The following is a 25,314-nucleotide window of genomic DNA, read 5'->3' on the forward strand; positions in this document are numbered from 1 at the left end:
GGAGGAAAATGGTTTTATTTTTTGTTCATTCTATATCTAACAATCAGTGAAATCTCTCAACTTTTATACAAAATCAGAAATCATATAAATATATAGTAAAAATGAAAAAGATGTGGCAGACCAGCTAATTTCCTAGATTTGGGGAATGAGCTCATTTGAGTGGGCACACAAAATTCTTTGGAGCTTTAATCATATTAATTTTATAGGATAGCCAAAACTTTGATTAGTACCCGGTTTAGAAGCATGTACGTATTTTTCTAAATACTACTAGATGTTGAATATATAATTTTGAAAAGGTGACAAAATGGTGGATCATCTCACCTTAGGCAAACTCTTCTGGAATACTTGCAAGCTAAGGATCATAGGAGCAGCCAGGGCCCAGTTATAGTAACTGTGAGAGACAAAAATTGTGCAAAACCATTACACGAACAGAAGCGACAGCAAGGGCAGAAAGGTAGGGAAAAGAAGAAGAAAACAGAAGTGGGAAAAAATGTAAAATTTCTTAATCTTTTCAGTAAGTTTTTTGTCATGAATAATTTCTATCTCAAACCAACCTCTCTGAAAAGAGATGCTTTACAATCTAAAAGATAGAATAACATTTCATTTGCTTCAGTTAAATAAAACTGGCTTCACTTTCACTTTAAAGCTATGTCCACTGACTTAGATGGAATAGTATACTTTACAGGAAGGAAATTTATAACAGTTAAAAAGCGTACTTGGGAAAAAGTCTGCAAGAGTATTTAACAATTATAAAAGCAAGGGTATTTACCGGTTATATATCCGTATTACAAGGTTAGGATTGTCTATAAGTCCAGGGTTTTCTGCAAATTCATGGTAAGTAATGAGATGTTCCATGAATTTTTCTGCAATGTAAAATAATAATGATCCATTTGGTTAGACGTTATATAAATTCCTATATGAAATTATCAAAACACTTTCTGTATTGAAGATACTATAAGTAAACTCTTATGGAAGGAAAAAAAAAAAACACACAACAAAACTTAATAACGCTCCTCAAACTCTTACAAAAATTTGAGAAAGGAATACTCTCAATTTTATGAGGCTACTTTTACTCTAATATCAAAACCAAACAAAGACAACACAAAAAATAAAATTACAGACCAATTTCTCTAACACAGATGCAAAGAGCCTCATAAAGTCCTAGCATACAGACTCCAACAGTGCATTAAAGGAATTACATAGCATGACAAAGTGGGATTTATCTGGGAAAAAGAGTGGCTCAACATCAGAAAATCAATGTAATTCACCTCATTAACAAAGAGACATAAAAACTGTAAGATTTTATTTAAAAAATACTGAGAAAGCATTTGATAAGATTCAACATCCAGGGCCTCCCCTGGTGGCGCAGCGGTTGAGTGCTGGGCTGCGAGGCTGCCCGCAGCCTCTGCAGTGCCGCTTCGATCCCCGGCCACTGGCGAGGGTCCCACAAAAAAAAAAAAAAAAAAAAAAAAAAAAAGATTCAACATCCATTTATGATGAAAACCCTTGAAAAATGGGACAAATACAACATAATAAAAGCCAGATACAACAAATCTACAGCCAACATCATTCTCAATGGTGAAAAATGGAAAGCTTTTACATGAAGATCTGGTACAAGACAAGGCTGTCCACTGTCACCACTACTACTCAACATAGAATTAGAAGTCTTATCTAGAACAGTTAGGCAAGAGAAAGATATAAAAGGAATCCAGGGGCCTCCCTGGTGGCGCAAGGGGTTAAGCACCGCACTATGAAGCAATCCGCAGCCTCTGCAGCATGAGTTTGGTCCCCAGCTGGCCACTGAGCGGCCCACATGGCGCAGCAGACCTCTCCTGTCTTGCCTGCTGCGCCCCTCAGCGGTGTATTTCGGTGTACCTCTGGCCAGAGGTGTGGAGGGTGAGAGGATTCACCAGAGACAGAGCAGGGAGCAGAACAGGCAGACAGACCGAAATACACTGCTGAGGGGAGCAGCAGGCGAGACAGGAGAGGTGTGCTGCGCCATGTGGGAATCTCCCTGGCTGGCTGGGAATTAAATCAGCACTGCAGAGGCTGCGGGACGGCTTCACAGTGCTGTGCTCAACCCGCTGCACCACCGGGGAGGCCCACACACTTTACATTTGGAAAAGAGTCATAGATAAGACAGACAAGATATTCCACATATTTTTTAAGTGAGGGCTTACAAGGATTATAAGAATGACCTATTAAATTTTTGGTGCTAGAAGAATTATTACCTATAACACCAATTTTTGCAAAATAATAAGCAAAGGACTGAGAGACAAAGAAAGAGGCAGAATGAGCACCCCTGTGAATCTTTAAAAAAAGAAAAAAAAAGATCCAGAGAAGCAGTGCAGAGGCCCAGGGTACTCAGTCTGCCATGTGTAGGCCTTTAGCTGCTCTGTGGGTGAGAGAAGACAAAAATGCTAGTCAAGGAAACAAAAATCTTTTCTTAGACAAAAATCAATCAAGAACCACCACTTAAAATGTGAAAATATTAAGAAGAGTTTAGTTGACAAGGGAAGGTAAAACTGAAAATGCCAAAGATCTTGGGACAGACACACATAGGTACTCAACCCAAACGAGAGACATCTGCTATATTCTGGTAAAGTTCCTTCCTTTCTCTCAAGCAACTATACTCTTCTGGACCAACTCCCAAGTCTGAGACAGAAAGTAATCCTTTCTACTTTCTTTGCCAGAAAAATCATTTACTCAGGGACAATATATTTTCTACAACTTCAGGCTCTACTCTCATGTCTAAGAACCAGTGTTTTCCAGTCCAAAAATATTTCAACATCACAGATATGAAAAACTAACCTAAGTGTGAGTTGAACTTGGGCTGGCAAACAGGGCAATCTGAAAACTTAACCTCTTAATGTGGAATAGAGCTTTCAAGGCACACTCCCACACCCAAATCATTTATATGTAATGTCACCCCAAATGAGGCACCCTAAATGAGGGACTAAGGGTCTGAGATCAAAGGGAGATACCTATCACTTGTCACATAACCATTAAAGAATTTAGCAGATTATCAAACAAGTGATGACCAGGCAGCCTGATCTGATGTGAAGGCAGGAAGGCCTGAAGTGAAGGCAGGTCACAACTGCCTAGTGTACCTTTAGAAATTTCTCCATTCTCACTGAGGCCCCCACAAAGGGAGAGGGTGACATCAGGCAAGTCCATGGCAGAATCGGAGAGGCACTCGGTGCCACTATCAGCAGCTGCACTTCCCACAGACTGCGGGGACTGGGAGCCAGAAAACGTGTCAGACTCTGGCCACTGCCTCGAGCCAGGGTCCGAATCACTGCAGGCAGAAGACAGGGAGAAAAGGATTGGCCTTATTACAACTTGTATTCCAGGGTTCTTAGGGCTCAGACCAAATAACATAATCCCTTTGAAAAGGGTCAGATTGACTCATAATCAGACATTGCTTTTTTTCAGTGTTTAGAATCCTAAGTGACAAAAAAAAAACCAACACTAAATAGTATGTCACAAATATCACTAGAATTATTTATAATAATGCAAACATTTCAATGACCCCCTTTCTGACTGAAAGTTGTAGGTATCTATTTATAGTTCATGATAAAAGAATATGAAAAATCTTTGATTCCAACTTCCTAGAAAAAGCTGTGGTACTATATACATCCTATATACACCCATAGTCGGAGACTATATTATTTTTAAAAAGGCTTTTTTAAATTTATCTGTTATCTCACAAAAAGAAAGAAATTAAACAAGAGAAAATTCTTAGGAGGCTAGACTCCCCCTAGAAAAATAGATGTACTGAGGTAAAACTGGAAGTCAACAGCTCTTACATCAGTAAGAGTCAGAACTAAAGATGGGTTATACAACTTTATCTTGAATAACCACATATAAGCCACAGATTTTAGAAGGTGATTTCTTAAGGGAAACTATAATTGAGTATAAATTTAAGAGAAAACAAGGATATTGCACCGTAAGTCTCTTAGTCATGACTGCTAACTGCTCTACCCGCTATGAATGGATGCTTAATGTCACATAGATATACTGTTTCAGAATCTCCAAATTATTTTATTCAGAAGTCAGTATATTTAACAAGTGATCCAGGAAAGTTACATGAATGATCTTTAAAAGTAAAAGAAAAAAACAACAACACAAAACACTTCAAATTTGAGCAGTAGGTGGCAGCAGAGTATACAGGTCAAACAACAGTTTCAAAACTATTATATTTTGCATTTGAACCAAAGCCACAGTAAAGAAGCAAAGCCCGTTAATATGTTAAGGTTAAAGGGCAAGTTCGACCCCTGTTATGTGCCCATAAACATCCATTTCCTTTTTCTCCTTGTCAGATAACTAGGCCCCACTGCAGTCAGGTGTGGCCATATGACCACGTACTGAGTTACTGATGTGGACAGAAGAAACGTGCAGTACCCTTCTCAAATCTGGCCCTTGAAAACTCCCTAGTGTGACCCTGTCTCCTTTGCCTATCCAGACCCAAAGGGAATGGCGGAACCTCAAGATAGAAGGAGCTTGTGCTCCTAAATTCCTGTGTACAAGGTCTCACCAAACACTAGCACTGGAACATTACTACCACATGAGCAAGAAATAAAATTCTATTGTGGTAATTCACTGAGGTCATTTTTTTCCCAAGTTAGCATACATTACCATATATACATTTTTTTCTTGTGTTGAAAACAAGGTCTACTCTCCTAACAATTTTCAAATTCACGAGAAAGGATCATAAAGCATAGATCAAGTTATATCAAGGCAGTTAGTGTAACTCTAATCAAGTAACTTCTAAATATTTGGAGGATGCCATTTGACTCAACATGTTGCCAAATCCACAAGGGTGATGTGAACAAAAGCTCAGCTCTAAGTATAAACAATGGATTCTCAGTTAAGATGACAATGGAAATGATAAAATAAATGCTCATAAGCATTATATATTTCACTAAGTATGGTTGGCCACTGGAAAATAAGGGTTTGAACTGCATGGGACCACTTAATACAGGAATTTTCTTATTAACAGATGAAGTTAATGCAAGGTATCAAAATCAGTATGACACTGTAAATACATTTCTTCTTGATTTTTCTCAATATTTTCTACTCTATTTTATTGAAATAAAAAAGTATATAATAAGTATAACTTTCAAGTATGTATTAAGGATTAGGGTCAAAAGGAAGCTGGCTATTAGCAGTTTAGTTTGGGGGCAGTCAAAAATTATACACTGATTTTCAATTACGCAAGGGGGCAGCATCCTTAACCTATGTGTATTTCAAGGGTCAACTGTATTTATGGAAATGTACTGAGGTCCTGAGGTAACCAGCTTACTTGGTGAATGGGCAATAATTCTAAACAAATTCTAACAGAGTATAGACAGGTCCCCACTACATTTGACACTATCCCCAATGTTTTAAAAGGGAAACTAAGAAATCTATCTTAGGAGTATCAATATAAATAAATAATTAAGGACCAGAAAACCTAAACTAGTTTAAGCTTACATTTTAACTTTCTTTTTTAAAAAAAATTGGAGCAGTTTTTTTAGATTTCCTACCTTAAAAACTGAATAATCACTTCAGGTGAAGTAAATTGAGACAAATTAGGGCAGAGGGCTAGGAAGGAGTTTTAAGGACTTTTCCAAAAATACCTATAAAATTTTAAATATCATCATAGCAATCTCATCTTTCTATTTTAAATAAAAATGTAATGAGATGTTTTTCGATAATTAAAGGTGATTAATTAGGTGTGTCATGGCTCAGTATATTCAATTCATATCTTTCAGGTGTGTTTTGCAATCAAGGGGATTATACAGGCATTTCCCTAAGAATGGAAATTAAGTTGGAAAACAGTTCAGTACATAATTTCTGAGGTTTCAGATTTATTCAAAGGGGAAAATCATGAGAGAAGGGGAAAGTGACAGTGGGGACAGTGCTGGGGAATGTGGACTGCACAGGTCTGGCTGAAATGGTGCCTCAGCAGACTTAGATGCAATTCCAGAAAAGCCTGGGAAGAGTTCAGAATCTGAAGGCATTCTTTGGAAAATGTTTTCCAAAAAAAAAAAAAAAAAATTAAAACATTTAATAGATGAAACAAATGCAAATGAGTTTGCCCAAGCATGCTGAGTTGTAAAAAGTACTAACTAAAGTCATATCCATATGCATACACTTCTGTGGGTTTAACTAGGGTAACTGCTCATTGCATTGATAATTTTTTCATAAATAGGTAAATTAGTAGTTTCAAATCACTATAGTCCAAACACATCCACAACTTGATTTTTCCAAATTATGAAGTAATCACCCACAATTTAGCCAAAAACACTATTATCTTGCTCCTTTTTCTCAGATTAAATATTCTGCTCTAGAAGCAGCTAGACTACTTCAGAACTATGCTTATTCTTCAATGTACAAGGAAGGTACTACCTTTTGGGGAAATAAAGAGCTGCAACTTCAGGTTCTAGAGCCTTTAAGTCATCTAGGTAAATATCATCAGGTCCCTGGTGCTGGCTTCTCTTATGGACACCTGTTTTTATAAGAAAAGACACATCAGAGATAAGAATTTAGTTATCCTTCATTTACAACTCCACAATATAAGGTTTGCAAGTAAAACCAACTATGACTTGAATTGTGTTTTATTTTTTTAAAGGTGTCAGTGAATGTTTTTTGTCTATGTTTGGTCTCAACCATCCATGACAATGGAAGAGAAACTTGGGGTTACACTGAACTTACAACAGTCACTCAATAAATAAATACTGATTAATTATGCATTCTTTCATCTGATAATATGAATAATCTTAGCTCCTAAATCACTGATGGTGAAACCAACAAGAATGAACAAACCTGATGCAATCTCCAACATGGAGAAAGAGGTCATTATTCTAAAATTACTAGGGAAAAGAAGTTGGCAAACAAGATATTCACATGCTGCCAAAATATTAGGATGCATTACCTTCTAACTACCAAAGGACAAAAATTCTTTATAATGGATAAACCTGAAGAGAATAACTTTACTAAGTGACAAACATTTAGCATCACTAGTAGTACATTATGAGATTAAATATGAAGAATGCCCCATAACATAATCTTCATTTAAAAAAATAAAAAATGTGTAAATTAAATCCAATTAAGCTAGATTTGTACTGCCCAATATAGTAGTCGACAGCCACGTGTGGTTTCTGAGCACCTGAACTGTACTAGTCTCATGAGAGGCATATAAATGTGTCAAACATGTAAGAGATTTCCAAGACTCACTATTAAAAAGGTAACATCTCATTACGGCATATAATGATACATGTCAAAATTATACTTTACATTTACTTAGAATATGACTAAATTTAATTATTTATTTCTACTTTTTCTTTATTACAAGAAAACTTCAAATTACGAATGCAGCTCACATTACATTTCTATAGTACAGTGCTGTTCCAGTTCTAACTTCCAAGTTTAAGGAAAGATGGCACCTTGAAAGAAACATTTAGATACATCCAGAATGTGAGGAAGCATTCAAGACAATATGCCAGGCTTTTGCAAAGGTCATTTATCATGGGTATAGAGGGGAAAATAGGTACAGCAGTGTGTGACTGCATGAGAGAGGAGGGCAGGGAGAGCACAGAGAGAAAGAGAAGACAGGGAGGAAGGAAGAAGGGGTGAGGGGAGGAATGAAAATAACTTTGTGACACTTTTGCAATAAAATGATAGTGAGTTGGGAAAATGAGGCCAAAAGAATGGCAGAAACCCCTCAGTGTTGCTATTTCTAGTTAGTCCTTACATGGTGTGCTAAGAATAGGGGTTATTATTTTCTAGGGGTCACTATGATAAGAACAGGATCATTAATTCCTGGATTAAAAACATCCCCTCTGAAAAACTGGACTGCCCCCTTAACATCTCTAAAAGTAGAATGCATGACTATTAACTTTTGCTTTCAGAAAAGCTGGGCTATGAAAGGGCAGGTGCCAAGGTAAGCCTCCACTAGTTGTATTGTCACATTTGGCCACAAATACCCATAATAGTCAAATTCATTTAATTTTTTTCTACGTGACCCTGAAGGTACATTTCTATAGTGAATATTTATTAAGCCAGTTTGTGATCATCCCATCTTTAGTGCTATTATTTTTAAAAGTGATACAGGTATTTGGCCATATATGACAATGGGTATTTTTATATAAAATTTTACCTCCCTAAAAACAGGGGCCAGTGTTCAGAGAGTGAGTGTGTTCAAGTTTATCTTACCAGGGATCAGCAGATAACAATATTTTTAAATGATAAGAATGTTCTGATTAAACTTGTATTCCAAAAATGAGATAGGCTGTTGAGTCAAAAGTTGGACTCCATCCTCTCTCTACATTACAGAGAAATAAGACAAGAAGAGAATGTAAACGACTAGTAAACATTTATCTCATTATCTTTGCTGAAAAACTATTTAATTTGGCCTCATCAAACCAGGTGTTTCAGAAGGTAAAAACTTTAGTGAAGTTTTTTACGTTTTAACATTTAATTTTTTAGGATTCCACTACACTTTATTGACACACCTAGTCAATTAAGTGGTTAATTTTACTCGTTAACTGATCTGAATGTGTTTACCAATTTTTAAAATAAATGATTCAAATAAGCATCAATAGTTAGGAGGAAGGAGGGAAGTCAAGAGTTCTAGCCTAGCAGAATATTTAGTGCAACAGTGCATGACTAAGTTCTGAATAGGAAGGACAAATATAAAGATAGCCATCACATTATTATGTGATACTCTGACATAATTTACTGTCTAAATTTATAGTACCAGATACCAAATTAAACTGTTACCTTTCTTCTTTGATGGTGAGTCTACTTTAGCTGCTGGTTTTGATTCCAATGGTGACTCCACCAGTGACATAGGAAGGTGGTCTGCATCTAACATAGATGAAATCTGAGGAGGCCCCAGGGGAGGGTGGAGAGGCTCTGTGGTGGGAGTTGGATTGCTCATCTGCTTACACAGGGCTCTGGGCTTGGGTTTCACTATGGTACAGACTGTTTCTTCCATGGAAGCATCCTTCTCAACTTCACTTAGGAGGCGATCCTCAGTGGGAATTACCCGAAAATGGGTATTTTCTGATGGTGTAATCGTAGCTCTTCTAGGATGGTCAGATCTCTCCCTTTTGCTGATCTAAAAGAGTTGAATTGTTTAAAAGTTAAACTTTTAAAGGTGTCTGTTATCTATTTTTTAAGCTGGATAAAACTAAATGTATTCACTTTATAACAGCACATCCATTATATATTTTCTGTGGGAAAAACTAACAACTGCATTTTGTTGGCTATATTTATGAGCTATATTTATAACTATTCTACTATGAAGAGTTAAACACTGGAGAAGAAGAAATATGACAATTTTTAGATACAAAAAGGGAGAATATTCATTTCAAGCGAGAAAATTGAGTGTCATGTGAAAATTTAACCTTGTTTGGACTGTCTTAAAGTTCTGTTAAGATAACATAGAGGCAGGCAGTAAAGTCTCAGTGTAATCACACAGAGAAGCAAAATGTGTATATATTTATGTAAAAACCACAAATATATATATATTTGGGTTTCCAAAGCCTCAAAACTTTCTTTTGTAAAATTTTTTTTTGTTTTGAAATTGGGGTATAGGGCCTCCCTGGTGACACAGGGGTTAAAGTCTCAGTGCTATCAAATGGCTATTGTCAGCCACTGCAGCATGAGTTCAAACCCCGGCCAGGGAGCTGACCCACATGGTGCAGCAGACCTCTTCAGTCTTGCCCCTGACTCTGTCTCTGGTGAATCTTGTCACCCCCCGCACCTCTGGCCTATACTCTAGTTCTTGTATGCATAAATAAATCAATCCTAAAAAAAGGTGGGGTATAAATAACAAAACACCATTTCAGATGTGCAACATACATATCTGAGTCACTACAAATACTATGAAAATCACCATAAAAAGTCTAGTTATTAGCTATCATGATACAAGTTTACATTTTTTTGTGATTAAAGGTTTCAAGAGCCACTCTCTTAGCTGCTTTCAAATATAAAATTCAGTATTATTAGTCACCACGCTGCATGACAAATCCCTATGAGTTATTCATTTGTAACTGGAAATTTATATCTTTTGACCCTTTTCACCCATTTTGCCCACCATCCTGCCTCAGGCAATTACAAATTTGTTCTCTATACCCATGAGTTTGGGATTATTTTTAAGATTTCATTTATAAATGAGATCATGTGATATTTATCTTTATCTGATTCATTTCATTAGCATAACGCTCTCAAAGTCTATCCATGCTCTTGCAAATGGAAAGAATTCATTCTCCTTTATGACTGAAAAATATTCCATTGTTTGTGTATGGTATATACACACACATACAAGTTTTCTTTATCCATTCATCCATCAATGGACACTAAGGTTATTTCTATGTCCTAGCTATTTAAACAATGCTGCAATGAAAATGGGTGTAACATCTCTTTTTGAGATAGTGTTTTTGCTTTTTATTCAAATAAATATCCAGAAGTGGAATTGCTGGATCATATGGTAGTCGTATTTTTAATTTTTTTGAGGAAACTTTGTATTTGTTTTCAACAATGTCTGCATCACTTTACATTCCAACCAATAGTAAACAACAGTCCCCCCTTTTCTTCACATCTTCAACAAACCTTGCTATTTCTCAATTTTTTGATAATAGTTATTCTAATAAATGTAAGGTGATATCTCATTACAATTTTGATTTGCATTTCCCTAGTGGTGGTGATGAGCACCTTTTCATGTACCTATGGACATCTGTATGTCTTCTTCGGAAAAATGTCTATTCAGGCCTTTTGCCCATTGCTTAACTGGATTTATTTTTCTTTTGACTTGTAGGAGTTCTTTGTATATTTCAGATACTTACCCCTTGTCAGCTGATTTGCAAAATGGGTATTTAATAAAAAAATAGGTCTAAACATTTTTCTCTTATAAAAATTATTTTTCCAATTATTTCTTCTTTCAGTATAAATCCCCCCCCCAAAAAAGCTTTCATAATCAAATTTCCTATTTAAAATTTTTAGTGTGGAAATTTAAGTTTCCTTTGTGCTTCTTACATTTTCCTTATTAAATTGTTAATCATCAGCATCTGCTAGGCAAAAACACTGAAAATAACATTCGATTCCTTCTATTGTAAATATATAGGGCAAAGTTCATGGCAAAGGTTAAATTTGGATTTTCTTCTATGACCACATGAGGGCACCACCATTACTTATCTTCACATAAGCTCACCCAAAGTTGCCCCCTCTAAAATGGAAGGGGCCACATTACAAAGCAAGTAAACTGTAGTACCTTGGTGGATTCTGGGAACCCGCCCCATGTCCATTCCATATGTGACTCAGATCTGAGCAGGCCCTCAGTAGGTTTTACCTCCAGCTCTGAATCACTCTTAGGACATGCTGTTGGGGTATAGGCACTGCAAACACAGGATAAAGAAGTATGATGTTAAAGTCAGGAACTTCAGTCATGCTGCACTTGAAAGATTAAAAGAAATACAAGTTTGAGTAATCAACTTTATCCTGCATATAAAAAAATCTATACTGAAGGGAACACCAATTACTTCTACTACCCTAATCAGAAATAACAAAAAACGCCATCAAGTATTTACTGAGGACTTGGTGGGTTCTCTGAGAACACGTTATATGCATTATTCCATTCGATTCTCACAAGTAATCAAAGAGAAAGGTTGTTTTACAGGAGTAGTAGTACACGGAAAGATGGGTTAGATTAGTATAATTAATAAATCAATCTGGATTTGAATACAGAACAAGTGCAACCATACATTTCCCCCCCACAATATTATCCAGCTACAATAAATAGCTGACATGAAAAGAGTTTAAGAAATTATAGAGGATCTAATTCTATTTTGATTATATAAATCTACACCGGCTACCATTTTAAAAATGTTATTATCAAGTTTAGAAACAAGAAATCACTGAGAAAAAAGATCCATATATTCACTTCTGAAGTATTCAGTTCCTCTACTTTATGAATGAAATGGGAAATATCCTTACTACTGAATACCAGAAGAACTATTTCTACTTCTTTAAGAAACTGAAAAAAATTTAAAATACTCACTTGTCTAAAGGGGACCAGTCTCCATCAGATAAGGGATAGTGATCCCCAGAATGGAAGAGCAAAGGCTCTTTACATTCTTCTTCCTTTAAGGAGGCATTTGAAGATCCTCTGTGAAAGGATAATAAAGACAGGCAGAACAATGACATTTATGTCAGCTTTAAAACATAATCAAATCTACTATTACAACATCTGAAGACTACAAATGAAGAAGGCCAAGTGATTAATAACTACCCCTCTTAAAAGGAAAACAGGGAAGAAAAGGGGGATTCACTGATGCCACCCACCTATACTACTGCAATCGCTATTAAAAGAAGCTAACTAGAAAGACAGAAAAGATGGGATTAAAAAATTCTTCTTTATATTCCTTAGATTGAAAGGTTAGAAGACAACAAAGGTTTTACATGTATTTATACAGCCATTGCAAATCTGAGACTATCCCAATGCAGATATTAGGTAATCAAATTTCAGAGTTTAATAAGATACATATAAAGTAAAACAGCTACTAAGTTGTTGGATTCAAAATGAGGAAGTTCTTGTATTTTCCACTACTCTCCTGTATATTACAGAAAATTTAAATTAGGATCATCAGCTGGAGATGAGCTATAGCTCAATAACACTCTGAAAACTCTTAAAACCCAGAACTTGCTTTCTTCCTTGTCTGGCCAAATCATGGCCTCAGAACTTTCTCTTACTTAGAATCTGCATGAAGTGGGGATGCAAGGAAGATGATACAAAAATAAAATAAATGCTTTTAAAATTCACACACAGACCTGGAACTATAGAATGCTGAACTAATATTAATAAGATTTTAATAAATTTACCCTTTGGTTTTCTTAAATCTGTAGAGTAATGTAACTAACTTGCCATATAACCTTGAAAACATCCCACAGAAGCTTTATGGGCCCCAGTTTTTCATCTTTAGTTGGAAATTTAGCACTTGTCCTGTCTACTTCACAGAGTTGATGTGAGACTTATGTGGTGTATCATGCTGAAAGTTCTGAAAAGCATAAAGAAAACTACAAGTAAAACTCTGACAAGTATAGAGTACTACCCTATATAAAGTTTAAGAGCTTATTATAGGAAAAAATCAATGTTCTACCAGGACAGACATTAATGTAAAAGAATATCAGTATCACTTGTTTAATAGAGATAGAAACCAGTTTTAATTTTCATCCTATCTTAAATTAACTTGCTCTGTTTTACTACTAATTTTGAAATGTTTTTCCATACTCCTAAGTTTTTCTCCCAGAGGGATTAAACTCATTCAAGAGGGGAAAAACACTTTTGAAAAAAGGGCAGATATGTAGATAAAAATACTCCTTAATAAAAGAAAATCAAGCAGCCAGTTTTTTTTTTTAATTGCAAGTATTTTCTTTTTGAAACATTTTTCTGTGGTTTAAAAAATAAAAAAGGTAAGCCAAGAAGGGTTCAGCAAAGCAAACTGGATTTAGTAAAACACAGACAGTGCCCGAGCACACTCGGGCCATTAAGAATTTACAACCCCAGGATGACATGATCTTCTCTGAGCAGATTCTGACAAAAATAGAACCCATTAATCTAGATCCATTAGAGTGATAGCAAAGGTTGCTGATGTTGAGGGTCCTTAAGATCTGATTCATTTACTAAAAATCGGACTTTTAAAAATCTGTTAAGCACTTTTCAAAATGGCATACATACTTGAGAATAGATGACCAGCAAGTGAGACAGTAACTTTGAAACAGGAATTTTAAGTATATGACATGAGGCTATAAGGGAGTACAGATCAGAATATGAAGAAAATAACATGAACACTGATCCTATCTATTTCGAAATAGAATATATTAACACTGAAGGGCAGGGAATGCCAGAAGGGTAAACAGTGGTGATGCCATGTCAGAGGTGGGAAGATTCAGCTGAAGTTCATACTTGTATACAGAGCTCGTCAGTCTTCACAGATGCTCTTCAACATCATGTCTTCAAATTTGGTATTAAAATAAAATCTTCCTGATTCAAAAGTCAACTGAAGTTCGCCTTAGAATACTATCAAGATTCATTGACTTGCACACTTATCTATGAATATTACTGCATGTAGATTATACATCAACTTTTTAAAGTGGGGTTAGGGCAACAAAAAGGAAATTAAATAGCCTGAAATATTTATGTGGGATAAATTTGAGGGCCTGAGTTTTAAATGATTTAATTGCTAGTATGAAAGAGAAAAATAAGGATGCTAACTATCATGACAAAAGATCAGTGTTAAAAGTATGTTTATCCTCAACCTTAGCACAATAAATTTCAGTGACATTAATGATCTGAGTTTGCATTTGGTATACAGTATCTTTCCCATAAAGACAGCTTAGAATAGCACTCAGCACTACTTCTCTATCACTGTCAGAAATGAAGGGGAAGGCAGGGAGTAGGCTGTATGTAGAGCCACATCACTGGAGAAGAACATGGAAGACTAGAGATGAAAGAGACAGCCTCAGATAAGACAGATTGATGCTGTCTTGTGAGAAATCTTAGGCTACCACTCTGCACCTAGCTCCCATATGAACTGTAAACAAGTCACTTTGATGGATTAAAATCAAGAGATTCCTTTCCGATAATGCAGTCTCATCCTGCATTTCTGTCATTGCTGTATATCTGAACTATTTCCATCAGTGTATTTATAATGGAGATTGTGCTAGAGTACTATCCAATGTGAATATTCTCTTCTCTCCAAAAGGCTACTGCCTGGGTGAAATGTTTTTAATAAGTATACACATATATATCCCTTGGCTTTATTCATGTCAAAAGCTCAACTTCAGGAGAAAGACTATAGCACAGTTTACATCAAATCCCATGTATTCTAAAGTCTCTAATTTTCACCAGTTTCTTCTAGCTCTGCAACAGTAACCTGCTTTAAACAATGATTCTTTCATTTGCCTCATTCAAGAAGCCTCCACTTGAATTCTTTTCAAAAAGAATTTCATTAATAAAGATTTTATTTATTTTTTAAAGATTTATTTATTTATTTATTTATACAAGAACCAGGGTACAGGCCAGATGCACGGGAGGGTGAGAGGATTCAACAGAGTGGGGAACAGAACAGGCAGATTGATGAAATACACTGCTGAGGGGAGCAGTGGGCGAGACAGGAGAGGTCTGCCGCGCCATGTGGGACCCTCGCCGGCTGGGATCAAACCGGCGCTGCAGATGCTGCGGGCAGCTTCACAGCGCGGTGCTCAACCACCTGCGCCACCAGGGGAGGCCCACATTAATAAAGATTTTAAACAGAAAGCTCTTTGTTCAAATAAAATGAAAACTTATTTTAGGTATCTCCTCTGGAAACAGAACTTCTTTCCTAAATGGTAGTGGCTAAGGGAGGTAAAATACATGCAAGTTGCAAATTCCCCAATTCTTTATAATTTCTTGATCTCACATCTGCAAAAGCAGTTAACTTTTTCTTTCAGACTCTTTAATGAGCTCTTTAGTATTTGTTTTACCTTAAATATCTTGCCCCAAGTTATTTGAGAATCTAAGTGCTGAGTTGGAAGAGGCCTTACTAACCACACAGCTCAATTCTCTTATTTTATAGATTAAGAAACGAAGGCCAAAGTGACTAAGGGAACTTATGAGTCCACAATCGCAACCACCACAGGTTGAATTTCCATCTTTTAGCTGAGTACACATTTCAGTTTAGGGCCTGACCTCTCATGACTATTACATTTTGTCTTATTTTTTAAGCCTTAATTTCTGTTGGCTGAGTCCTGTTTTAAGGAAATTTCAGGAAGAGTCCGTCCAAGTGGTAGCATCTGTGAATCACTGGTATGATAAAGATAAAGCAAACCACAAGATCCTAAAAATTATGACAGGCCCTGGCTTTTGTGTTCTGATCTTACTGCTTACACAGGGATATAGCTCAGAAAGAGAAGCTGACAACCATTTCTAACTGTTAACCAAACTAGCATGCCAACAGATTTGGCTGATGCAGTCTTTCTTACAATTTGGAAAGGAAAGGCCCACACTAGTATTCCTGCCATGTACTCAGTGATAACACATTCACTTACAAGATTCTTTCAGAGTAACAATTCCTATAACACTTAGCAGGTGATTGTGCATATAATCTGGAAAAGCTGAAAATTTCTAAGTTGAAGCTGCAGGCTGTTCAGGCATTCTAAACCTTGTTCTATTATGTTGAAGACACACGTCAATGAAACTTTTGAGGCAAAAATGTTACTTCAGGATCCTTTTTTGGATATTAGAAGAATTGTAATTGGCAAAAATAATTACAGAAATTAAGACACTTAGGGAAATATTCCAGTGCTAATCCAAATAAAAGTTAGAGGAGTTAGATGTATATAATTCAAGTTTTCCTCAAAAGAACATGTTTCTTGCCCACCTACACATTTTATTATAAGCTAAAATTTTAAAAGGAATGCTGACATTTTCTTAACAGCACTGAAATCACACAATGGAATATCTCAAACTGTCACCTAGTATAGTATCCATGGGAAGGGAAGGAGAAATAATCCTTATGAGACTGAAAGTAGGAAGAGAAAAAAAAAATGAGAAGAGTCTCTTTTTAAGAAATTGTGGTACTTTTTATTAGTTTAGAATTCTTTGGAAACCAATGATGAGTTGTGTTTTGAACTAGTCTTTTGATTTACAAAACAAAATTAAATTTGTTAGATTTATTCAGAAGTTTTAAATTTTAAAAAGGACTATACTACACTATTCACTAACAGAACATAATAAATAAAATACTAAAAATAACAATTTTTCCTAACTTGACTACTTAAAACCAAAACTTAGTAAATAAAACACATCCTAAAGCATGATACAATTTACCCATGTTTATATTTTGGCTTCTGTAACTATAGAGGAAGAAACAATTTTCCCTCTTCCCAAGACAAAGAGAACTTTAATAGCACTAATTTTCCCAGGAAGTAGGACATGCACTCTTTTTTTCAGCAGCCAAGGTAGAAGTACGTAAGTAGACTAGCATCTCTCTCACAATGTCATTCTCCCTTTACCCCAATTCAAGTAAAAGGGCTGGAGATTCAAGGTCACTTTTGGGCAGCAGCTTCTTATCCAATGATCACCACTCCACTAAAACACACAAAGGCTTTCCAGTGCCAGGGCAACCATCAAATGGAACAGACAGAAGCTAATCTTCTAAAATATGAATACTGAATCAAAAAAAAAAAAAGAAAATACAAGCTCTACCCCCAAATGTAAATTCTCAACCCCAGGTGGTACTGACCAGAAAACTGGCATATATTTTGAAAAGATATTCTTATTTATATTTCTTATTTATAAAGGAAAAACATGAAACCTCCTTTCCTCTTCAACTTACTTGAAACAACTCTAATTTCTCAGTGACAGGTGAGTTATCAAGCACAAGATCAATGTGTAGGGAACTCCTGATATTGTATCTGCTTAGCCAGGGCGATACTAATTCAGATCTTCTTTGTGACTTACACTCTGTTTGGCTTTTGGAAAACCTATCAGATGAAAAGAGACACACTGCCAATTTGCTTCAAATGATATGTTAGTACCACACCAGGGTATAAGATGGCACATTCTGATGTGTCAAAAAGGGGAAAAAAAAACAAAAACCTCTCCCACTTGATTTCACATTTAAGGGGAAAGAAGTCCAAGCCTCAAACTGCATATGCATAAAAGAAACAACAGTTTCTTGCTGTGCCTAAGTTCTGTGTGTGTTGATGCCGCACAAAGAGCCAATACCAAGAGCCCTACCTTGCTGACTGCAGTCCCTTGTCATCATCAGAGCTCAGGTCCACATTCACAGTATCTTCTGCAGTAGGGGAAGTGGTCTGGTCTTCCTTCTTACTATCCTGTTTGCATTTCTTTCTTCTTCGTTTTTTCTTTTTCACAGAACTTGGGGTGAAAACTACCTCTGTTTCCAAAATGTGTGAGATGTCTGAACTCTGAGATGGCCTTTCATTTCCACCTGCTTTCACCAAAGGGGTGTCAATATCTTTAAAGAACTGATCTTCTGTAGGAATTGGTGAGGTGGCAAGGTAAGCAGGAAGTTTTTCCTTAGAGAGAGCATGAAGAGAGAAAAGTTTACATGACAATCTGGACAGTGAATCTGAATAACAACAAACTGTTGGTGTATATACATTTTCACAATGGTAGAAGGACAGCATCTACAGCTAAGAAAGTCACGGGGAAATAAGGTACTGTCCACTCTATGCTGAACAAGTTTTTTACCCAGTTGCACCTGGCTAAGTGTTAGCTATTATCAGTCCACCTAACAATTCAGTTGGAGGAACTGATATGCAAGTCACCAAGAACCTAGAAAAGCTACAATTAAAGTAGAGTCAATTAAATTCTGTAAAGAGAAGCTCAAAGCAACAACAGCATTCTAAGGAGGTATTACAAAGTAGGAGTCTGTCAAGAACTCAGAACAATTAAGAACAAGATAAAGAATAAGGCAGGCTCAGGAACATCCCATCTGTCAAAGGGCAACAGGAGAGGTTAAGAGAAATGAGGAATGTCAGTAACATTTAGAGTGTTTAATGCTTGGGCTTGCTCAACCAAGGATGGTGACAGGCTACTGTAACACAGACAATATCCTAAACTGAAGGAAATTAATGAATTTTAAAACTGCATAGTACTTAACATATCCTTTTCAGGAATTCAACTCATAATTTAGTATCAAATAATCAAGTCTGGTGTTCAGGAAAATTAAGTCATTTGCTTCACTCTTCTGTGTCACGGAGGAAATGGAAGATAGTAACTGAGGTAGATAGATTAACCTCAAAAGTTAGAATACTCAAGTTTTTATTAGTCCTAAAAATGAGTGGGAGTCCTTAATTGTTTGTTTGTAAGAGGTGGGAAATGGATATGGATGTCTATTGTGAGAAAGAATGGCTAACTACCTACTATGAAATATTCCATAGATATTAAGAGGACAAAATTAGATCTAGAACTACTGAATTGAAAAAGATGTTGAGCACATATAAATGAGAAAAAGTCTGTGAGAAACAAAAAAGCCTGATGGATTTTAGTAATGTTTATTCCCATTTAAACTATAAACTCTTAGCAACAGGGTGGAAGGGTGGGGAGTTATTACCCATACTATGCAGCATAGAGTATTATTTGTTGTATAAATAGACTTATTCTTTTTTTAAATTTTAAAGAGTAGCATACTAAAGAAACTGGTCATATGTTAAAAGGAAAAAAAGGCTGGAAAGTTGACATACTTGACCTTGCTAAGCATAGTTTTAAATGGAATTATCAGAAATTATCATGAGAATCAGATAACACTATAATTAACCCAGTGCTCTCACTTCCTGTATCTGTTGATTTTTACAAAGCTCAAGCAGTACTTTTGAATTTAAGAAACAGCAACATTTTTTTTTCTTGTGATAACTCATTTATTGCTTCATTCTGCCTCTTGCTTATCTAAGACAAAATTTTGTTTAGACCAAGTAAATGCAAACAAGGTCATATTAAAAACAACACACTAGGAAAAATACGGATCTGGTAAATATCCCTTCTTACAGTTTCAATGCTGCTTAACATACTGGTATCTAAGTTGTTAGCTTCCAAATCTATATTAAAAAATGATAACCACATTATGCGTTTATATTGTTTTTTTCTTTCGTGAAATTTGTAACATCAAACTGGCAATTTGCCTTCAAAACAAGAAAAAACTAGCCCTTTATCCTTAACAACTCGATGATTATTTTTACTGATGAATTCTTTATGATGAAAGATATAAAGATGTCTTGTAAGTATTATTTTTTAAAAACCCGCAGTGAATACCTCCAGAACAGTTTACCACCAATCAAATCAGTGGATACAGAAGGGGGTGGGGTAACTATGCTCTCTTGCTGAATGAAGGCAAACATGAAATAATCATTTATATAAAGGGCATAGGCCAATTAATTTACATCCCTTAAGACCACAATAAAATAATTCACCTGACTGTTCAAGGTAAGAGAAGCAATGTCTCTAACCCAATGGTAAACATGTTTTCCAAGTTTAAAGGTCACACGTGTACAAACACAGTAAAGCCTGAAGAGATATGCCTTGATTACTTAGGTGGAACTGAACATATTCAAGTCAAAGTGTAAAGTGTTCAATAGTCACTACATAACAGAACTCATTGAAGGTAGAGAAAAAGACGTGCCTTCTCGTACCAAAAAAGAGAACATGCACAGGCCTTCTGTATGCTCACTATACCCACGTGTGGAGAAAGTGTGAAACTCACTTTTCCTGCTCCTTTATGACAGTATTTAATTTAAACTAAAAATAAAGCTTGTCTAACAAGCACCAATCATCTGTAAAACTAATCATAAAAACTGATGAACATTTCTGTTTTTGAACATGCACTGGAGACCTGCATACACTGTGTAAAGTGGAGGCGACCCAGCAGAACTTACATATTCCTCTTCAGTCTCTTCCACAAAGAAAGCTTCTCCATTGTCACCCAATTTCATATGCAGATCCACTGCATCACCATTGATTTCTATATCAATCTAAGAGGAGAAACAAAGAGTGATTTAACACTAAGAGTCTTTTACTCAAGGTAAACTAATCCTGAATTCTGGATTCTTGCACCAAACTTAGGATCCAGTGGCAGCCCCTGCCCCACTCTCCACCCCTAAAGTCTACCCAATGGTGGAGAGTGAAGGCTAGGAATGGGCAACCAAGAGTTAAAAGAAAATTTTTCATCATCTATTTTTAATTATATCATTTATTTTTAATTATAATTTTATAAGGTATTTCATATCCCAAATGTTATAAAATAGGGGAAATGTCATTACCAAATATTTGTGCACTTCCAGGATTTACAGCACAGGCAGGGCTCATCTTACACAGTTTAGGTACACATAAATTTTAGTTACTATGGTATGCTAACTGAGTTAAATGCAGCAAGCACAAACTTCACTGCCAGCTTTTCATCCACAAATCACTGCATAAATATTCGATGCCCATCCTGATTAATAACCCATCATGATACTTTTTCAAAGCCTGTTGGTGACATGATCTGAGCACATCTGTGATTTAGCTCAAGCACGGATCTCAAGCCTTGTGATTGTGTTGCTTCTTTGTCTCCCAGGGATAAATCCATGTGACATTTCGTAAAAATGGATAATTGAAAAAGAAAACTACTGGTCAAGATTAAAGTACAATAAGTAAACAAAAAGTGCTGGAAGTGAAGTTCAAGTTGAATGTGTACAGAGCTGAATGTGTGCTGATTGTGGCCAGTGAACTTTATAGTGAACTGCCATCAGAGACTTAAGACATGCAGCCAGTGCAGCCTGGTGAAGGTGAGCTTAGTCACAAAAAGGATAAGAAAGAAAAGGTTGTAATGAAAAGGATGAAGAAGGCTCAGAGGAAATGGCAGTAAAAAAATTTCATCTTGAAGGAATTCTTAATCACTGACACTGGAGTGTAGAGGATGAAAAAAGTCAAAAGCTGATTCCAACTTAGAAAGGAACACGCCAATTTGCTAAGACAAAAAAAAAAGATTCTTGCTTCATAAGTTTTACATCAAAGAGCCATGTTCCTGATAAGATAAATAGGACACTTCTACTTTCAGTATTTCTAATGTTTTAAAGTGCAGTAAATTTTTCATTTTCCTACACATTAACAACTAAATTTGAAAGTTTTAACAAAAATTTGTGAAGGTCATGGAAAGACTCTTAATTCTTCTTACTGATTATTAAGCTTCTTTTTTTTTTTTAAAGATTTATTTATTTATACAAGAACCGGGGTACAGGCCAGATGTGTGGGAAGGTGAGAGGATTCACCCAAGACAGAGCGGAGAACAGAACAGGCAGACTGACTGAAATACACTGCTGAGGGGAGCAGCGGGCAAGACAGGAGAGGTTTGTCACACCATGTGGTATCTTGCTGGCCGGCAGGGATGGAACACATACTGTAGAGGTTGGGGAGAGCTTCACAGTGCTGTGCTCAACCACCTGCGCCAACAGGGAGCCCCCTGATTATTAAGCTTTCTTTACAGTTTCAGTGTGTGCAGTCATTTTAATGGTCTGTACTACCATGAGAAATGAGGACTTTATATAACTTTATGTAACTTAAAAATAATGTAACTACCTATAGACTGTGAATACTTGTTACATATCTTATACTTGTAAGTGAATACTAAACTTCTGAAACTCATAAACTTTTATAGACTGTTTAGGGGATACAAAGATGAACACAATGAAAGACAAAGTATAGCTATAAATACAATAGTCCATAATCTTGAATGTAATTAGCGCTGCATGGTGCTTATGCTGGGAACAATTGCATGATTTGCTTGTTGGGTTTTTCCCAGAGAGGACCAATTATCCCATCTGATCAGAGATTGAGTACTAGTTCACATCACGAAAGGTGGCTATATATATTCCCAGGAGCCCAGGTAATGATGGGGTAAGTAACATCTTGTTAAAAAAAGAAAACTGGGGCCTCCCCGGTGGCGCAGCAGTTGAGCGCTGGGTTGCGAAGCTGCCCGCGGCCTCTGCAGCGCCGGTTCGATCCCCGGCTGCTACCCGGCCACCAGAGGAGGGTCCCACATGGCGCGCAGACCTCTCCTGCCGCCCGCTGCTCCCCTCAGCAGTGTACTTCGGTCCTTCTGCCTGTTCTGCTCCCCGCTCTGGCTCTGGTGAATTCTCTCACCCTCCCGCGCTTCTGACTGTACCCAGTGCATGTATAAACAAACAAACAAACAAAACAAACAAACAAACAAAAAAAAATAAATAAATAAATAAATAAAAAGAAAACTGGTTGACATATGCTGTCAAAATACTCGTTGTACAAGTTTTATGTATGAAACACATAACAATACTGAAGAGATGGGAAAGAAAGGGAATTTTAGAATTCTAAATCTAAAGACAACAACAACTATAACCTTTAAATAGTAGTATTTTTTTCATCACAGAGATGTAGGTTAGCAATTCTTGAAGTATTTTATGTGTTTTCTAGGATTGAAAAGAGAAATACTGTGGATAAGAAGAGGCATATATCACATTGTCATAGAAAGCAGCTACAAATAAGGAAATGAGGAAGAACCCTGTGGTGAAGGACTGGAATTGGAAGAATCAATGTGAACTCATGATTTTTCCAGTTAGATGTAGATGGGGATCGATCATACACATAGGCGCGCACACACACACACTTTCTAGCTTTGCCTGCTGAGAGGGCCTAGAAGCAATGATACTTCAGTAGTAATGAGCACATGTAGTGACATTTAATTTTTAAATTTCCCAATAGAAGGAAATTCTCCAATAGAAGGAAATAGGGCTGCTCAAAGAAGTAATTATAGTACCCATATGGGTAAAGTAGATTCTTCTGGAATATCTTACAGTGTCAGGAAGTAAGTAGTCATTGCTTATAATCAACTCAACTTGAAGGAACTATCAATAAATAGCCTTACCTGGGACAATCTGAGCAATGAAATAATAATACTAGTAAGTATAAGTCAAAGAGCATAATATCCATGGGTCCACACTGATCTAAATATGTGAACAAGAAAGAATAGCTTCTCATGCAAAAGATTTTCAATTAATAAATGGAATATGTAGGATAGAAAAAGAAAATCCCCATTTGGCAAACACCACAGTAATAACTGTTGCAGACCAAACTTATCAATGCATACTAAAATTTATGAGTGGAAGAGGAAAAAACGATTTTTGCATTGTCTCAGTTTCTTCTCACAAGTAAATTTATGGAGAAATCTAGCTGACACCATTAACAAAGTTAACATCACCAGTAATGAGACATAGCAACACAATGGGCCTCCTTAGATATTATACGGAGAAGGGCATGACATCTGGGTTATTCTCACCAAGATGAGAAAACATCAGAAATTCAAACTGAGAGACAATCTACATAATAACTGTTCTGCACTCTTCAAAAATCAAGATCGTAAGGAAGGAAACACTAAAAAATGTTAGCGAATACAGGATGAAAGCAATGTAGGGTCCTGAACAGGAGGAAAGCAGTAGTGGAAAAACGTAAAAATATGAATAAGGCCGTTAATTAACAATGTTATACCAAGGTTGATTTCCTGGTTCTAAATGTTAATGTTAACATTATGGGAAGCATTTCGGTGAAGGATATATGGAAACTTTTAAAACAACACTTGCAATTTGTAAATCTAAGATTAAGATATTAAAAAATGTCAACATCATAAATAAAAACTGAGGAAATGTCACAGATAAGAAGAAACTACAAACATAGGACACAAGCTACAAATACAGATATGAAACTATGAAACTAAATGTTGCATATGATATGCAACTGTGGTGATGGTTTCATGGATGTGTACACATTAAAACATCAAATTGTATCCTTTAAATATGTGCAGTTCATTATGTGTTAATTACAAAATAAAGCCGTTAAAAATGGAAATAACAGACAACTAAGAATTAAATATAAATCTATGGAATAAAATCCCTACGTAATTTAAGAAATCTTAATGACTATTTTACACAACTTTTTTCTTTTACTTTCTGAAAGAAAGGGCTATAGTATGAAATAGTTTCCAGAGGATAGACAGCAACCCTAACACATTTTTTGGCTATCTTTCTTAGTGTTTTATATTACTATGAATATTACCGCTAAAAAAAACAAAAAACCAAAAAAACAAAAACAAAAAAACCTGGATATGACATGACATGTAACTTTTTCAAAACAAAAGCAATGCAATAAATTCCCTGGCTCAGGGAAAAACTGGTTGAAGTAAACATCTAGAGTGGTCTATGATTTATGAAGCACTGTAATAATGGCATTTCTTCCACAATCATAGGAAGAATGTTTTCTAACTTAAAAAGTGAGAACTGAAAAAGTAAAGAAATACTTATTTTGGGTTATTCAGGATGACTTAAAATAATTTATCTAACTAGAAGTTAAATATGTAAAATACTTAAAACCACCTGTAGAAATTCTTTACATTAATATATACAAATGAAATATTTATTCTGCTTTAATTAAAAAAAAACCAGACAAACTAATACCACCTATCAAAATTTTCACCTTTGGTGGTTATGCATTTGTTCAACGCAGCTGGGAAAAGGCAGTAACACTTCTTTAGGATGTGTTATTTCTCAAGGTGACTACTCAGTCTCTTAATTTGACTCAAAAATTAATTTTTTTCTAAAAATAAAATCTAATAATAAATTGTGCCCATATTAAAGGTATTTAAAGGAACATGCTCCTAGCTCTTTAGGTAACAAAGGAAAAATATGAAAAATATTTTGAGATGGCACCAAATTGGAATAAATTTTTCGTAAGGTGATTACTTCTGAAGAATACTCTTTTTG

At 35.9% G+C, this 25,314-nt stretch overlaps 1 protein-coding gene across 3 annotated transcripts in view; it reads right to left on the minus strand.

Moving 5' to 3' along the window:
- The window catches only part of LPIN2 (lipin 2), an 86,401-nt gene that overhangs the window by 14,871 nt on the left and 46,216 nt on the right, over positions 1–25,314 (minus strand). For all 3 annotated transcript variants that reach the window (XM_037508780.2, XM_037508779.2, XM_037508778.2), the window contains exons 3-11: positions 20,425–20,520; positions 17,768–18,069; positions 12,047–12,154; positions 11,261–11,384; positions 8,767–9,106; positions 6,394–6,493; positions 3,111–3,298; positions 770–863; positions 322–391 (exon numbers count right to left, since the gene is read on the minus strand). In XM_037508780.2, the coding sequence (XP_037364677.1) occupies positions 322–391; positions 770–863; positions 3,111–3,298; positions 6,394–6,493; positions 8,767–9,106; positions 11,261–11,384; positions 12,047–12,154; positions 17,768–18,069; positions 20,425–20,520 (1,422 nt within the window). The remainder of the gene's footprint in view (positions 1–321; positions 392–769; positions 864–3,110; positions 3,299–6,393; positions 6,494–8,766; positions 9,107–11,260; positions 11,385–12,046; positions 12,155–17,767; positions 18,070–20,424; positions 20,521–25,314) is intronic.

This window comes from Talpa occidentalis, unplaced genomic scaffold, assembly GCF_014898055.3.
Source record: "Talpa occidentalis isolate TD23 unplaced genomic scaffold, MPIMG_talOcc4v2.1 talOcc4.13, whole genome shotgun sequence".
In the NCBI taxonomy this organism is placed as follows: domain Eukaryota; kingdom Metazoa; phylum Chordata; class Mammalia; order Eulipotyphla; family Talpidae; genus Talpa; species Talpa occidentalis.